Raw genomic sequence first — 16,253 nt, forward strand, 5'->3', positions numbered from 1 at the left:
TGTCCACTCAGAGGATGGTCGTGGGCCAGCCTTACCACCAGTGGACGAAAAGCTCGGGGTACCACCAGCTGTTTCCCTCCACCCAAGTGCTCCCAATTTGGCACCCTTCTATAGAGGACGTTCCCTTCTATCAGGAACCCTGGAGCTACCTGGCCTTCTCCCTGGTGCGCCCTGTCCCAGGCATACTCTAAGGTAGGGTCCGTGGCCTGTTCCCTAGGAAATTGAGGAAACTGCTCCCTTAATTCTTCCGGGGCCACTGGCAGGTAACTCTCCCTCTGTGCCCGCTGCAGAGCCTCCCTTCTACCCTTCTGCTCTTTTTTTTTCACAGCTTTCCTTTTTTTTTCCCGGCCCGGTTCGCCCAATACCTCCCCCTGAAAAGGAAAAACCTCCCCTATTCCCTCTGTTTCTTCGTCTACCTCGCGGTGAGCCTGGGCCCGGGTAGTGACTAACACTTTTCTCTCTCCCATACACTCTATAAACGGAGGCCAATCCCTCCCCAAAATCATCTCATGGGGTAATCTGGGTAGAACGGCCATGGCCAGCTCTAGCTCTCCGGTGGGCCCTTGTAAGTTGACCCGCTGGAGTGCATAACGGGTCCTGGCCCCATGGATACATTGGATAGACACCCCTCCATCATAGGTCTCCCTGCCCGGGGCCCTCCTCTTTCTTATCTGTTGCCATAGCCTCTGGGAGATCATGGATTGGTCGGCCCCAGAGTCTAACATGGCGGTGATGGGTACTCCCTCCACCTTAACTTGAGTTAGGTACCTGGGCCTAACTCCTTTTTCCACCTGAGAGATCCACCCCTCCCGCCACTGGCACTCCCTTTTGAAATGGCCTACCTTACCACACTTAAAACACCCCTTTCCCCCAAAAGGAATAGCCTTTCTACTCGGGCCGGCGTCTACCTCGGTCTTTTTACTCCCTGCAGGGGTCTCCGGCTTAATCAGGGAAACTTTCGGGCCCCCTTTTTCTAAACCCCAAGTCCTGCCTCCCTCCCGCTCTGGCCCCCCCCACCTCTGGGCTTCCAGGTAACACTCCAAACCCGAGGTCACCCCCTCTACCGTTTTACATCCCCTCTTTATTAATTCGGCCCTAATTTCGTCGGGCAGACCCTGGAGGAATTGCTCCACTACTAATTCTTGCAGTACCTCGTGCAGGTTGTGTCGCTCGGGCTCCAACCATTTTTTCACTAAATCCATTAGCTTATTCGCTACCACTTTCGGGGGCGTCCCCTTTTCCCATTTGGTGGCTCTAAACTTACGTCTGTAAGCTTGTGTACTGAGTCCATATCTGTCCTTGATAGCTTCTTTCAACCTTCCATAGTTGGCAGCCTCTTCCAGAGACAAATCCCTAAAGGCTGCCAAAGCCTCCCCGGATAGAGAAGGCACCAATCTCATGGCCCACTGCTCTTGGGGCCACCCAGCCGCCCCAGCCACCCTCTCAAATGCTGTCAAAAAATCGTCCACATTATCCTGCTCGGACAACTTCCCCCAGTTAAGTGTATTCATGGAGACATGTCCTACCGCACCGCCTCCTCCGGGCCTGTGTCCATTTGCTCCGGTTTCCCCCTCACGGGGAACATTAGCCCCTCTCTGGAAAAAGTCTTGTAGCATGTTGAGTACTGGCTGCTGCTGATCCCGGGCCGCCATCAGGGAGTCCTCGACTATCTTGGCCGTCAGCTCCTGCTGTTTTTGGAACTGGAGAGTCATCCACCCGAAGATCTCCTTGGGGTCCATCACGGCACTGGCACTGCCACCTGGGGGAGGGACAAAACAACAGAGAACCACCTCCAAGTGCGATTACCTCACTTAAGTTGGACTCTTTCTTTGACCCCTCTAACACCTCCGCGCCTCCCCTTCCTCCCCCCAGTTAGGCCCGCTTACCGGAACCCAAGATGGGTCTGCGCCTTTCTCAGCGTTGGCCCTCCCGTAGGGCTTCTCGTCCAGTCGGGTCACGGCCTCCTCTAGCGACAGGTCCCGCAGTCAAGATCCCACCACTGCCACCACTTGTAAACGAGGCTCATACGGGCTACGTCCGTGAAGCCTCCTCACCACCAGCCCTGAGCTCTCTGTTTTCCTCTTTATTAGTTTCTTCTTCTTTCTTGGTCCGGTTTCTCAGCACCGCTCACTAAAGTCAGGCTGGTTCAAACCCAGTCCAAGTACAACCAAGCTTCTCTCAGCACAGCTCAATAAAGTCAGGCTGTTTCAAACACAGTCCAAGTACAGCCAGGCTTCTCTCAGCACAGCTCAATAAAGTCAGGCTTTGCACGGGCTCAAAGCCTTGGGTCCCACCCTCTGGGTCAGTCTCTATTCTCCTGACCTCCTCCCGCTTTGACCCAGGCCTCTCCCCCCTACCTCCAATGCTGGCTGAGCCATAGCCAAGAGCTCCATGGGTTCCTCCAAGACCAGCTCAGCCTCCTCTTGCTCCATCCTCTCTGGTTCACTCTCCTCCTCTCCTTCAGTAGCCCAGTCCATTTTCTCCTCCCCCTCCCACCCCTTTTCCAGCTGATTACACTTTTCTTCATTATCTCTGCTAGGCTGCTTTTCCTTCTCCTGCCACCGGTTCCACCACCTCCTCCACCAGGTGGGAGAATCAGCTTTTCCTTTTCCCTGGCGGCCCTCTTCTGGCGCTCCTTGGTTCTGCACCCTATTCCTCCTCTCCCTGAGCTCCCGTATGGCCTTCTGGGAGTTGTAGTTTCCCATCCTTATGTCCCTTTTTGGCAAAACCTGGGCATTCCTAGGGTCTTCCCTCCTACCTTCCGGCTCTCTTTTCGCCTGTGGGTAGCCGGGGTCCCTCTTCCTTTCGGCATAATCCTTACATACCCTCCCCCTTAAGCTTTTATTCCCCCATTCTTCCCCCTCTTCTTCCTTATCCTCGCTGACCCGGGATAGAGCATCCACATTTCCCAAACATCTCCCCGGCCGATGCTCCACTGTGTATTGGAAGGGTTGCAGGGCTAAATACCACCGCATTAGCCTCCCATTGTTATTTTTCATTAAATTTAGCCACTTCAGTGGGGCATGGTCCGTTACTAGCGTAAATGGCCTCCCTTTGAGATAGACTGTACACTCCTGTATTGCCCACCTAATAGCTAAACACTCCTTCTCTATGGTGGAGTAATGGTTCTCATGCGGTAGGAGTTTACGGCTGAGATATAGCACGGGATGTTCTGCCCCTTCATGTTCCTGAGACAGCACTGCCCCTAGCCCCCTCCCCGACGCATCCGTTTGTAGGATAAAGGGTTTTTCGAAATCTACGGCCCTCAACACCGGTTCCTGGCACAGGGCTTGCTGCATCTGCTCTAACGCTCGCAACTCCGCCTCCCCCCACCTCAGCTGGTCCGGACTCTTACCCCTCAACATGTCCGTTAAGGGAGTAGCCATCACAGAAAAGTGCGGGAGGAACCTCCTATAATACCCCACCATACCCAGGAACCTACGCAATTGTTTTTTTCGATGGGGACGGGGAAAGTCTTGGATGCTTTTAACTTTATTCAGTAAGGGTCGCACCTCCCCTCGGCCTACATTATACCCCAAATACTTCACCCTATACTGGGCAAAGTAACATTTCTTCGGGTTAAGGGTAAGTCCGGCCCCCCTAAACGATTGCAACACTGCCCCTACCTGTTTCAAATGACTGTTCCAGTCCTCACTGTGTACTACCACATCATCCATATAGGCCGCGGCATATGTCTGATGTGGTCTGAGGACTTGGTCCAGCAATCGTTGGCAGCTCGCCGCCGCCGAATTTAGGCCAAAGGGCAGCCTTTTAAATTGGTACAAGCCTATAGGGGTACTAAAAGCGGTCTTTGCTTGGGCTCCGGGGGAAAGGGGAATCTGCCAGTACCCTTTTGTTAAATCTAAAGTAGTAAGATACTGGGCTGACCCCAACCTGTCTACCAACTCTTCAATATAAGGCATAGGATAGGCATCAGCTTGAGAGATAGCATTAAGCTGACGGAAATCAATACAAAATCGCCACTCCCCTTCAGGTTTTGGCACCAACACCACCGGGCTAGACCAGGGACTATGGGATTCCTCAATTACCCCAAAGTCCAACATTTCCTGCACTTGTTTAATGACTTCCCTCCGTTTCATTGGGGAGAGTCTATAGGGCCTTTGCCTTACTATCTTACCCTGTTCAGTTACAATGTCATGCTCTATTAGGTGGGTACTCCCCGGGCATGCTGTCAAAACATCTTTAAAGCGCTCTAAAAGCCTTCCTATCTCTTTTTTCTGCCCCTGGGGTAACCGAGGGTTAACTCCGGGCTCGCAGGGTTTGAAAATCTCTCTTATTTGAGGCCCTAACTCCTCTCCTTCCTTTTCGTCCCCCCGCGTTTGAAACCCTACCCTCGCTACCCAAGGTTTCATAAGATTAACGTGAAACGTCTGGACCCGACCCCTCTCATTCGCCACCTCATACGTGAGGGGACCGAGTCTCCTCTTCACCACCCAGGGTCCTTTCCATCTAGAGGCGAACCTATGGGGGTCTTCCGAGATTAAGATAAGAACCCTATCCCCGGCGGCAAACTCCCTGTTCCGAGTCCCTCTATCGTAATATCCCTTTTGTTGTTCTTGGCTCTGTTCTAGCCGGTCCTGGGCATACTCCTGCATCCTACCCAATCGGCCCCTTAAATCCTGCAAATATTCGCCCACGGACTGCGCGCTGGTTTCCGAAGGTACCCAGTGTTCTTGTACGATATCTAATATACCCCTGGGTCTTCTGCCAAACATTAACTCATACGGTGAAACTCCTAAGGAGTCTTGCACCTTCTCCCGGTAGGCATAGAGCACAAAGGGTAAAAGCTGGTCCCACCCGGTCCTATCCTCCCCCAAGGCTTTTTTTAACATCCCCTTTAAGGTCCTGTTAAAGCGTTCCACCATCCCATTGGTTTGGGGATGGTAAGCCGCCGTACGTACATGTTTTATCCCAAAGGCCTCCCATACTTGTCTTAAGGTCTGGGACATAAAGTTGGAACCCCGATCTGTCAAAACTTCTTGGGGAAAACCTACCTCACAAAAAATTTTTATGAGTTCCCAGGCAATACCCTTGGCTGAAATGTTCCTTAAGGGTAGGGCCCATGGATACCTGGTGGCCATGTCCATAACTACTAACACATAGAGATACCCTCTCTGTGACCTTGTTACTGGCCCCACAATATCCATGGCTATTCTCCTCACCGGTTGCTCTACCCGGGGCAGCGGCTTTAATGGGGCTTTAGGAGGGAATCTGTCTGATACCTTCTGACATCTGGGGCAGGACTTGCAGTATTTTTCCACCTCCCCATATATGCCCGGCCAATAAAACCTCGCCAATATTTGGGTCAGGGTGGCCTGGGAACCCTTATGTCCACTCAGAGGATGGTCGTGGGCCAGCCTTACCACCAGTGGACGAAAAGCTCGGGGTACCACCAGCTGTTTCCCTCCACCCAAGTGCTCCCAATTTGGCACCCTTCTATAGAGGACGTTCCCTTCTATCAGGAACCCTGGAGCTACCTGGCCTTCTCCCTGGTGCGCCCTGTCCCAGGCATACTCTAAGGTAGGGTCCGTGGCCTGTTCCCTAGGAAATTGAGGAAACTGCTCCCTTAATTCTTCCGGGGCCACTGGCAGGTAACTCTCCCTCTGTGCCCGCTGCAGAGCCTCCCTTCTACCCTTCTGCTCTTTTTTTTTTCACAGCTTTCCTTTTTTTTTCCCGGCCCGGTTCGCCCAATACCTCCCCCTGAAAAGGAAAAACCTCCCCTATTCCCTCTGTTTCTTCATCTACCTCGCGGTGAGCCTGGGCCCGGGTAGTGACTAACACTTTTCTCTCTCCCATACACTCTATAAACGGAGGCCAATCCCTCCCCAAAATCATCTCATGGGGTAATCTGGGTAGAACGGCCATGGCCAGCTCTAGCTCTCCGGTGGGCCCTTGTAAGTTGACCCGCTGGAGTGCATAACGGGTCCTGGCCCCATGGATACATTGGATAGACACCCCTCCATCATAGGTCTCCCTGCCCGGGGCCCTCCTCTTTCTTATCTGTTGCCATAGCCTCTGGGAGATCATGGATTGGTCGGCCCCAGAGTCTAACATGGCGGTGATGGGTACTCCCTCCACCTTAACTTGAGTTAGGTACCTGGGCCTAACTCCTTTTTCCACCTGAGAGATCCACCCCTCCCGCCACTGGCACTCCCTTTTGAAATGGCCTACCTTACCACACTTAAAACACCCCTTTCCCCCAAAAGGAATAGCCTTTCTACTCGGGCCGGCGTCTACCTCGGTCTTTTTACTCCCTGCAGGGGTCTCCGGCTTAATCAGGGAAACTTTCGGGCCCCCTTTTTCTAAACCCCAAGTCCTGCCTCCCTCCCGCTCTGGCCCCCCCCACCTCTGGGCTTCCAGGTAACACTCCAAACCCGAGGTCACCCCCTCTACCGTTTTACATCCCCTCTTTATTAATTCGGCCCTAATTTCGTCGGGCAGACCCTGGAGGAATTGCTCCACTACTAATTCTTGCAGTACCTCGTGCAGGTTGTGTCGCTCGGGCTCCAACCATTTTTTCACTAAATCCATTAGCTTATTCGCTACCACTTTCGGGGGCGTCCCCTTTTCCCATTTGGTGGCTCTAAACTTACGTCTGTAAGCTTGTGTACTGAGTCCATATCTGTCCTTGATAGCTTCTTTCAACCTTCCATAGTTGGCAGCCTCTTCCAGAGACAAATCCCTAAAGGCTGCCAAAGCCTCCCCGGATAGAGAAGGCACCAATCTCATGGCCCACTGCTCTTGGGGCCACCCAGCCGCCCCAGCCACCCTCTCAAATGCTGTCAAAAAATCGTCCACATTATCCTGCTCGGACAACTTCCCCCAGTTAAGTGTATTCATGGAGACATGTCCTACCGCACCGCCTCCTCCGGGCCTGTGTCCATTTGCTCCGGTTTCCCCCTCACGGGGAACATTAGCCCCTCTCTGGAAAAAGTCTTGTAGCATGTTGAGTACTGGCTGCTGCTGATCCCGGGCCGCCATCAGGGAGTCCTCGACTATCTTGGCCGTCAGCTCCTGCTGTTTTTGGAACTGGAGAGTCATCCACCCGAAGATCTCCTTGGGGTCCATCACGGCACTGGCACTGCCACCTGGGGGAGGGACAAAACAACAGAGAACCACCTCCAAGTGCGATTACCTCACTTAAGTTGGACTCTTTCTTTGACCCCTCTAACACCTCCGCGCCTCCCCTTCCTCCCCCCAGTTAGGCCCGCTTACCGGAACCCAAGATGGGTCTGCGCCTTTCTCAGCGTTGGCCCTCCCGTAGGGCTTCTCGTCCAGTCGGGTCACGGCCTCCTCTAGCGACAGGTCCCGCAGTCAAGATCCCACCACTGCCACCACTTGTAAACGAGGCTCATACGGGCTACGTCCGTGAAGCCTCCTCACCACCAGCCCTGAGCTCTCTGTTTTCCTCTTTATTAGTTTCTTCTTCTTTCTTGGTCCGGTTTCTCAGCACCGCTCACTAAAGTCAGGCTGGTTCAAACCCAGTCCAAGTACAACCAAGCTTCTCTCAGCACAGCTCAATAAAGTCAGGCTGTTTCAAACACAGTCCAAGTACAGCCAGGCTTCTCTCAGCACAGCTCAATAAAGTCAGGCTTTGCACGGGCTCAAAGCCTTGGGTCCCACCCTCTGGGTCAGTCTCTATTCTCCTGACCTCCTCCCGCTTTGACCCAGGCCTCTCCCCCCTACCTCCAATGCTGGCTGAGCCATAGCCAAGAGCTCCATGGGTTCCTCCAAGACCAGCTCAGCCTCCTCTTGCTCCATCCTCTCTGGTTCACTCTCCTCCTCTCCTTCAGTAGCCCAGTCCATCTTCTCCTCCCCCTCCCACCCCTTTTCCAGCTGATTACACTTTTCTTCATTATCTCTGCTAGGCTGCTTTTCCTTCTCCTGCCACCGGTTCCACCACCTCCTCCACCAGGTGGGAGAATCAGCTTTTCCTTTTCCCTGGCGGCCCTCTTCTGGCGCTCCTTGGTTCTGCACCCTATTCCTCCTCTCCCTGAGCTCCCGTGTGGCCTTCTGGGAGTTGTAGTTTCCCATCCTTATGTCCCTTTTTGGCAAAACCTGGGCATTCCTAGGGTCTTCCCTCCTACCTTCCGGCTCTCTTTTCGCCTGTGGGTAGCCGGGGTCCCTCTTCCTTTCGGCATAATCCTTACAACCTATAAATATTTTACAAAAGGCTCTGCATTCAGCAAGTCTTTTGTAAAATAGCCAGGAAATTGTGACTGTCCCAGATTGGACATCCCATTTCCAACTTAGATGTCCTATCCACAATGGAGCTTTATGAGTAGAAAGCTTTCAAAGATATGTAAACACATTTTCCTATCAACAAACTATAAACATGATGCATCATTTTGAATTAGACATTTAAGTTACTGTACATTCTCTGATCATATTTAAATGCATTTCTAAAGAAGCAAGAAATGTGGTCACCAGGGGCGTAGCTACGTGGGGCCACAGGGGCATGGGCCCCCGTAGATTTGGCCCTGGCCCCTCCCCCACTGCCAACCCCTTCGACCCCCCCCTCCCACCGCCAACCCTCCCCCGCTGCCACCGTCACCATCGGGTACCTTTGCTGGCGGGGTCCCCAACCCCTGCCAGCCGAACTCCTCCGGCGTGGCCACGTTGCTGATCTGCAAGGCTTCTGTTTCTGTGAGACTGACATCCCATGTCCTGCAGAAGCCTTGCAGATGAGCAACGCAGTCGTGCCGGAGAAGAGGACTTCGGCTGGTGGGGGTTGTGGACCCCCGCCAGCAAAGGTACCCGACAGCGACGGTGGGGGAGAGTTGGCGGCAGCGGGAAGGGGGGGGTCGAAAGGGTTGTTTCCGTGGGGGGGGGGTCACAAATGGCAGGGGGGGGTCGGTGGCGCCGGGGGGGAGGCTAAAATATCACCTTGGGCTCTGGACTCCCCTCCCGCCGAAATCTAGCTATGCCCCTGGTGGTCACTAACCAAATTTTGGGTCATTCATATGGTGGTTTAGTCAGAGCTCTGACAACCTGCAAATTGGTTTTCACCAAGAGTCATATGGTTACCAGAACTCTGCTTACAATATAATATTTGTTATTTTCTGCTTTACAGATGGTGGGAAAACTTTGACATTCTTTAACTACGATTACAAAGGAGAATTTCAGACGGTTACGTTTGAGGGACCTGAAATCAGGAAAATCTTTTATGGAAGTTTTCATAAGGTTAGTTCAAATAAATTAATTAAGAGGAATTTTATAAAATCATCATTGATACTAGTGATAATTGTGCAAGTTGTCCAGAATATGAATGAACTTCTCTTATACTGACAAGACAAAACTGAAATATTCATGAAGCAGGGGATATTTATTTTCCAAATTCAGCATTAGTTAGAGATCATCACTATTCTAGAGTTTAATATTTTTGATGGTTTAAGAATTCAATAGACAAACTCAAAAAAACTAGTCCAAAAACTAAGGGGTCCTTTTACTAAGGTGTGCTGAAAAATGGCCTGCGCTAGAGTAGGTGGGTGTTTTGGATGTGCGCAGATCCATTTTTCAGTGTGCCTGTAAAAAATGCCTTTTTTTCTTGGCTAAAAATGGACGTGCAGCAAAATTAAAATTGACACGCGTCCATTTTGGGTCTGAAACCTTATCGCCACCCATTGACTTAACAGTAAGGTCTCACGCATTAATCGGGCGGTAATTGTCTACGCACATGCAGTGCTGATTACTGCCCGGTTAGCGCCGCATGTCCGAAAATAAAAAATGGAATTACTGCTGGGGCCATGTGGTAGCTGGACAGTAGTTCCAAATTGACGCACATTGTGTGCACATAGGCACCTATGCAGCTTAGTAAAAGGGCCCCTAAATGTAACACAAGGGATATATCAATGCCAACCCTCCCCCATTAAAACAGCTAAAAAGTAGTCATGCCCATTCAATACAAGAATTTCTCAAACAACTATGTTTTTAGAAATTTCCAAAACCGCAAAAGACTATTAGAAAATCTAACAATTGCGGGAATTTAATTCCCGAAAAAGAGAATGAAGATTGAAACATTCTCTTATATCTAATAGACTTGAAATATGGCAGATGTACTCACCAATTACAAGATAAGTTGCCCTTTTCATTAAAAACTTTTTTGAAATATTATATAGATAATAAAGTAAATAACTCTTTTTGATACAGTGAAAATAAAGTAAAATAGGAGATTTTTAGACTTATGGGGAAGCTCCTCAGTATTGAGTTGTATGCAAACACGCACTCTGACTGTCTGAAGTCTTTTCTTCTTTATTTAAAGAAGAGACTCCATTGAGCTATATTGGATAACTTGCTGTGTTTTTTGGCTTTGATATATTTTCATATTGGTAAGTGTACAGCCCTTTACATTTAAGTCTTTGACACAAAGGATATAGTAATTCAACACACAAATGTCCGAGGGGGAGATGCATCAAACTTACCGAGCCAGCAAAGTGCTTTCTAGAACAGTTCGAGCCTATTTAGCAAGCATGTTATTAAGCGGAAGATGCACAAAGGGGCTCTGCGGGCTTTTTTTACCATGTGGGGCAGCAGAGAATGGGAATGCAATGCTAATCTATTTAAATGAGATATTAATCATTCAAATGTGTGTTCTGAGCAATGTACAGTTGTTTTCTGAGCAATGCACAGAAGCAGCCCCTACCTTTACTTTGGAAATTTTAGCGGGAGGTCTGGAGCTGTCAGTCTTGGTAGTTCTTCATTGTTGCAGGTACTCAACAGCTACTCAGGATCCTCTGCTACTCCTTCCTTCTTCATCCTTCTCCCTCATAATCACAGCTCCATCTGGAGGGCTGGGGGGGCAGCTTTTGAAGTGTACTCAGAGATGGGGAGAGCTGTAGTGATAATAAAAAAAGCTACACACACGACGGAGCAGAAAATTTTAAAAAAATACACTAGGTTGTCATAAATGCAGTGTGTATGCATGTATGAAAGCTGTGGGAATGCTGTGGAGTGCTGTTCTGGGCATGCGCAGGGCAGCCACACTTAGTGATTGGTTGCCCTGCGCATGTGCCGTCTTGAGCTGCATTGTAAAAGTCCATGCAGCTTATTCGCATGTGATTTGTTTTGAGCATCCCTCACTATTTACACCTCAGTCATTTTTTTCTGAGGTGGAAATAGCGAGCAGATGTTACCAGGGACTTTGATGCATCTCCCCCTTTCTAAATCCACTTAGATCAACAAAGTAGCAATGTGGACCATCAGAAAGTTACTTGTAACTTTAGTGGTGTGTATCAGACACGCTTTTGGTGTGAAAGATATACATCACCACACATTTTATCGGTCCAATTTACTCTTATTAATCCATCTTATATTTAAACCCCAATATTTTAAAAAATTACATAGGGGCCCTTTTACTAAGCAGTAGCAAGTACTAATTCATGCTTACTGCGCACTGAAAAGGGGGGGGGGGCATATTTGGAGGCAGAGAGTATGTGTGCACTGCGTGATTACCGGCCAAATTGCCACACATCAAGCAGGTGGTAGCACTACATCTCTTTAATAAAAGGGCCCCTATAGGTAACTGTCTCTGGGAAAAGGTGACTAAAGTAGCAGATTCAAAATGTTGAGAATGGCAGATTTTTCATGTGATGGTGGGTCTATAAGCTATCTTAAAAAGATCAAACTTTTTTTTAAGGATGGGGTTTAGATTGTTGCATAATGAATTGTTTGTCATTTTTTTGTTTCTGGAGATTTTAATCACCTTTTCCCAGAGATGGCCACATATAATACATATCTTCATAACATTAATATATCAATCAATCAATAATTAAGGACTTCTTTTACAATGCTGCGCTAGTGATTCCCGCAGCTAATGTGATCAAGCCCATAAGAATTCAATGGGCTTTTCCACATTTGCTGGGCCAGAATCACTAGCGCTGCTTTGTAAAAGGAGCCCTAAGTAAATTAAGCATCGTGATCAAACATAGGAGCCCTTTTACGAAGCTGCACTAAGCACTAACCCATGCTTATTGCAGCAAAAACTGGCATACTGCGAGGGCACTGAGGTGTCCTGTGGTAATTTAACCATTCGTACGTGCTACCCATATACTAAAAAAAATCAAATTTATTTTTTGCCACAGGGTGCGTGTCTGGGGCAAAGAGTGGGCATGTTCTGCGCTAATCGGTTAGCACAGCTACATTACAGTGTGCTAACCGATTAGCCTGTGTGTGAGCTCTTACTGCCTGCATAATAGGTGGCAGTAAGGGCTCACGGGCTAATATGTTTTAATAGCCATATGCCAATGGCAAACTAGTGTGTGTGTGTGGCCATTAATACCAAAATTGGAGTTTCGGCCATTTTACCCCCGCGGTAAAAATGGCCTAACCATGCAGGAATGACCCATGTAAGGGCACACTAAGGCTTCTTTTTACTACTGTTTGGTAAAAAGGCCTCATAGAGTGTTGTCAAACTACATATTAATTTAAACATGTGCACTGGTGAAATCTATATATTAATTTAAACATGAGCACTGGTGTTTAAACCGATGTGGTTGCCACCTTCACTACTGAATATTGACCCCCATAATTTTTCCCTACTTTCTATGTTTTCTTGACCTTCCTGTAACGTATTTTAATTTTCATAGTTACATGTAGTCATCAGCAAGACTGCCTCCAAATTAATTATAGACTGCAAACAAGTGGGTGAAAAGGCAATTAACGAAGCTGGTAATATTACCTCCGATGGGATAGAAGTGCTGGGGAGAATGGTCAGATCGAGAGGACCAAGGGATAATTCCGCACCAGTAAGTAGACCAGACAGATATTCTTTAGATGTTTTTTGTATACATTTTCTGAGGTGTTTGCTTTGTCCTTGTCTCAGGTAGCTTCAGGGCCATGCATAAACAAAATAAGAATCCAAAAGTAAGAGATTCCACAAGAGAGGAAACATTGCCAGGCGTTTCCTTCTTTAAAGCTAGAAAATGATTTTGACCAGGAACCTTTTCAGTCACAAAATACTTTCTATTGTGAAACCCACTCTTCAAATTCTTAAGCTCTCTGCCAAAGCTGGGAATGTAATCCCTCCCATTCCACCTCTCACTCCTTTCCTTATATGAATGAAAGTCATGGACCCATGTAGAGCATGTATCCTGTGTTAATAAAACATATTAGTTCAAAATCAAAAATGTGGCCAAAATGACTGTATGCAAAGGAGAATACTCAAACAATACTGCCTGGATACAAGAAACGGCCTTTTGACCTCAGGCTGTATGAATAATAATGAATACAAATGCAGCTTATAATGGAAAAAGGAACAGAACAGAGCAACCTTTGTGAACTCGATCCAGTGATAAGAGATGAAGACAGGCTTCCAAAAACTGGTAATTAAAGAATTCTTTGTATGGGATATAGGAAGGAAATTGCCGCTGTTGTTTCAGTCATACATGATGTTGAAGGATTAGTTGTTTAACAAACTGTGATATCACAAAAATATTTGATTGCTTGAAGCGTGGGCTTCACAGTGGGTTGTATAAGTATACACATATCTAAAGGCATAATTCATTTTATTCATCATTGTTCATTGTCTTATCAGGCAATAAAAAATGAGCACCAAAATTCTCAGTCTCAATTTTTAGGTCATCAGTTGGATATTTTCCGACTCAAGCTAACTTTTACTGTTGAGTGTTTAATCATGTAGGGTCTGATTAACTAATGCGTAGTAACCTTATGACTGATAAGCTTTGGTGATTGAAGGTTGGAATGTGATTATTATGAGGGGGATCTGAATGTCATGGTTATGGGCTATAAGTTTCTGAGTCAATGATGTAGTTCTCCGAGGACAAGCTGGCATGATATTCTCACATGTAGGTGACATCATCCATAGAGCCCGGTGTGGACATTGCTATAGTGCACTGTCACTTTAAAACTATGAGGCAGTGCCCCTACCATGTTTGCATGAGTGCCTTCCTGCCCAATGCTTGAATGCAGGACCAGCAATCTAGCAATTTCCGTGGAGCAGAGAAGTTGGGTTTCTAATCTCTCCTCAGTGCGTCAAACTTTGCCTTTTTGGTGCATTCCCTTTTTCAGGATATTATTTCTATTATTCTTCATTTTATTAATTTTGTTCAATTTATTGATTTTCAAATTATTTTTCATTTTTTCTTTTTCAGCCTTTGGGGCCTCTGAGCTCTTCTTTTGGTTGGGAAGCATCGACCATTTTTGGGTACAGAACTACTCAAGCTCCCCGGGCAATTGAGCCTTTTGACCTTGCATTGGCCGTTTTTCCCTCCATGTCAATGAGGGTGCTTAGTGGCTTTAAGAAGTGTACTCAATGCAATAGGACCATTTCAGGCACAATAACTGGTGTATTCTGTGCTTGGGTCTGTTGCACTGGGACATACAGTATGACCTCTGTCTATGCATGTAAGCTAGGACGCATAAAGCCCACAGAGTCCAGCATGAAAATGGTTTTGCATCAGCATCAAGCATGGCCGGCACTTGACATGGAACCTGTGTAACACTGAGAAGGTTTGACATTGGACATGGTATCATGACCATATAAGGACTTTACATCTTCTTTTTTGGTGCTGCATGCATTGAGGGACCTGCAGCGTAAAAACCCTAAGAAGCATCACCGTCGGTCTCCCTGCAGGCACTCTGCCAAAACTTTGGCCGATGGTGATGCTGATGCAGGGGAACACATTTGTAGTTGTGGAATCTGCTTTAAAATATACTCGCAGTATGAGATATCATGCTTCTGCTTCTGCAGGCAGAGAAGCTAGAACATTAGACTCTTTTGGCAGAAAAACATTTCAGGCCTCAATGCTAATCAATCGCATATTAGATTATCAACTTTATTCCACAGTTTGCTTAAAGTCTCTAATACAGAGTACTCACTGATTTGCAGACTTCCTTCCTCCTGGAAAGGCTGCTGAGTTCCTCATGCATCACAGGAAACTTCTAGATTGCTGTAAATATCTGGCAAAACAGGTCTTTGATGCCTTTGATGTCTCTTCTCGCATTTTTGCCTTAGGAGTAGCAATTCAACATCTTTCCTGGCTCAGAGTATCCGACCTTGAATCTGCTGTCCAGGAGCATCTAGCAGATGTCCCTTGTCATGGAGATAACTTGTTTGATGACAAAGTCGAGGAAGTGGCCAACCTAATTAGAAAGCATACAGATACTATTAAAACCCTATAAAGGCCATAGACTCCTGCTGCCTCTTCTTCTAGATGATGTGCAGGAGCATTTTGACACTCCAATTACTATACATCTAAGCATTGTTACACTCCCACTCCTCCTCCATGTCAAAGAGCTAGGCCCTAATGCTCACATCCACAGCAGCAGTGGGGACAAAACAATTACAGACTCAGTCTAAACAACAGCCCAGTTTTTGACTTCTACTACTACTTATCATTTCTAAAGCGCTACTAGACATAGGCAGTGCTGTACACTTGAACATGAAGAGACAGTCCCTGCTCGACAGAGCTTACAATCTAATTAGGACAGACAAACAGGACAAACAAGAGATAAGGGAATATTAAAGTGAGGATGATAAAATAAGGGTTCTGAACAAGTGAATAAGGGTTAGTAGTTAAAAACAGCATTAAAAGGTGGGCTTTTAGCTTAGATTTGAATACAGAGGACAATGCGTTCCTGCAGTGTACAATGGTTTCAGATGGAGAAACAGATTATGAAGGGACAGTACCAAGAAGAAAATGTGTACTGGAACCATAAGTAGTAACTGGGAGAAAAAATAAATGTAAAGAGAAAACTGTCCCGGCACGCAGCACCTAGAGCGGAGACCCTGAGTGGATCGGAGTGGACCTAGGAGTCACCCCGAGAAGGCTGTAAAGGATATGCAGATGAGCTGCGAGTCCTCCACAGCACCTGAAAGGCAGCTGGTGGTAGAGCTGGGCACCTCTCAGCCAAGGAAAGGCTTACCAGGGGTTAGGCCGAAGCCAGCATTCCTCCCCCTGAGAGTTGCCTGATCCTAGACAGCATTGCCACCATCCAGTTGTCCATGCTAAGTGACCTACAGGTAGTAGACAGACTTATCCTCTTTCAACAGAGGTGGATGCTCATAACCTCTAACCGTTGGGTGCTACGTATCATATAGCACAGTTATGCTCTGTGTTGGGAAAAAAAGACCTCCCGAAAATCCACCAAGAGAGTCTCATTTTAACTCCCTCCAAAGATAATATTTTGAGAGGAACTCTGTCTTCTTCCAGCAGAATGCAATAGAACCAATTCCTCTGCCAGAGAGGGGTCGGGGTTTTACTCCAGATACTTTC

At 47.7% G+C, this 16,253-nt stretch overlaps 1 protein-coding gene across 2 annotated transcripts in view; it reads left to right on the forward strand.

The window, feature by feature from the left end:
• COL14A1 (collagen type XIV alpha 1 chain) overlaps window positions 1-16,253 on the forward strand; it is a 417,802-nt gene that overhangs the window by 303,558 nt on the left and 97,991 nt on the right. For both annotated transcript variants that reach the window (XM_030218565.1, XM_030218573.1), the window contains exons 33-34: window positions 9,095-9,204; window positions 12,606-12,764. In XM_030218565.1, the coding sequence (XP_030074425.1) occupies window positions 9,095-9,204; window positions 12,606-12,764 (269 nt within the window). The remainder of the gene's footprint in view (window positions 1-9,094; window positions 9,205-12,605; window positions 12,765-16,253) is intronic.

The sequence above is a fragment of the Microcaecilia unicolor genome, chromosome 1, assembly GCF_901765095.1.
Source record: "Microcaecilia unicolor chromosome 1, aMicUni1.1, whole genome shotgun sequence".
Taxonomy (NCBI): domain Eukaryota; kingdom Metazoa; phylum Chordata; class Amphibia; order Gymnophiona; family Siphonopidae; genus Microcaecilia; species Microcaecilia unicolor.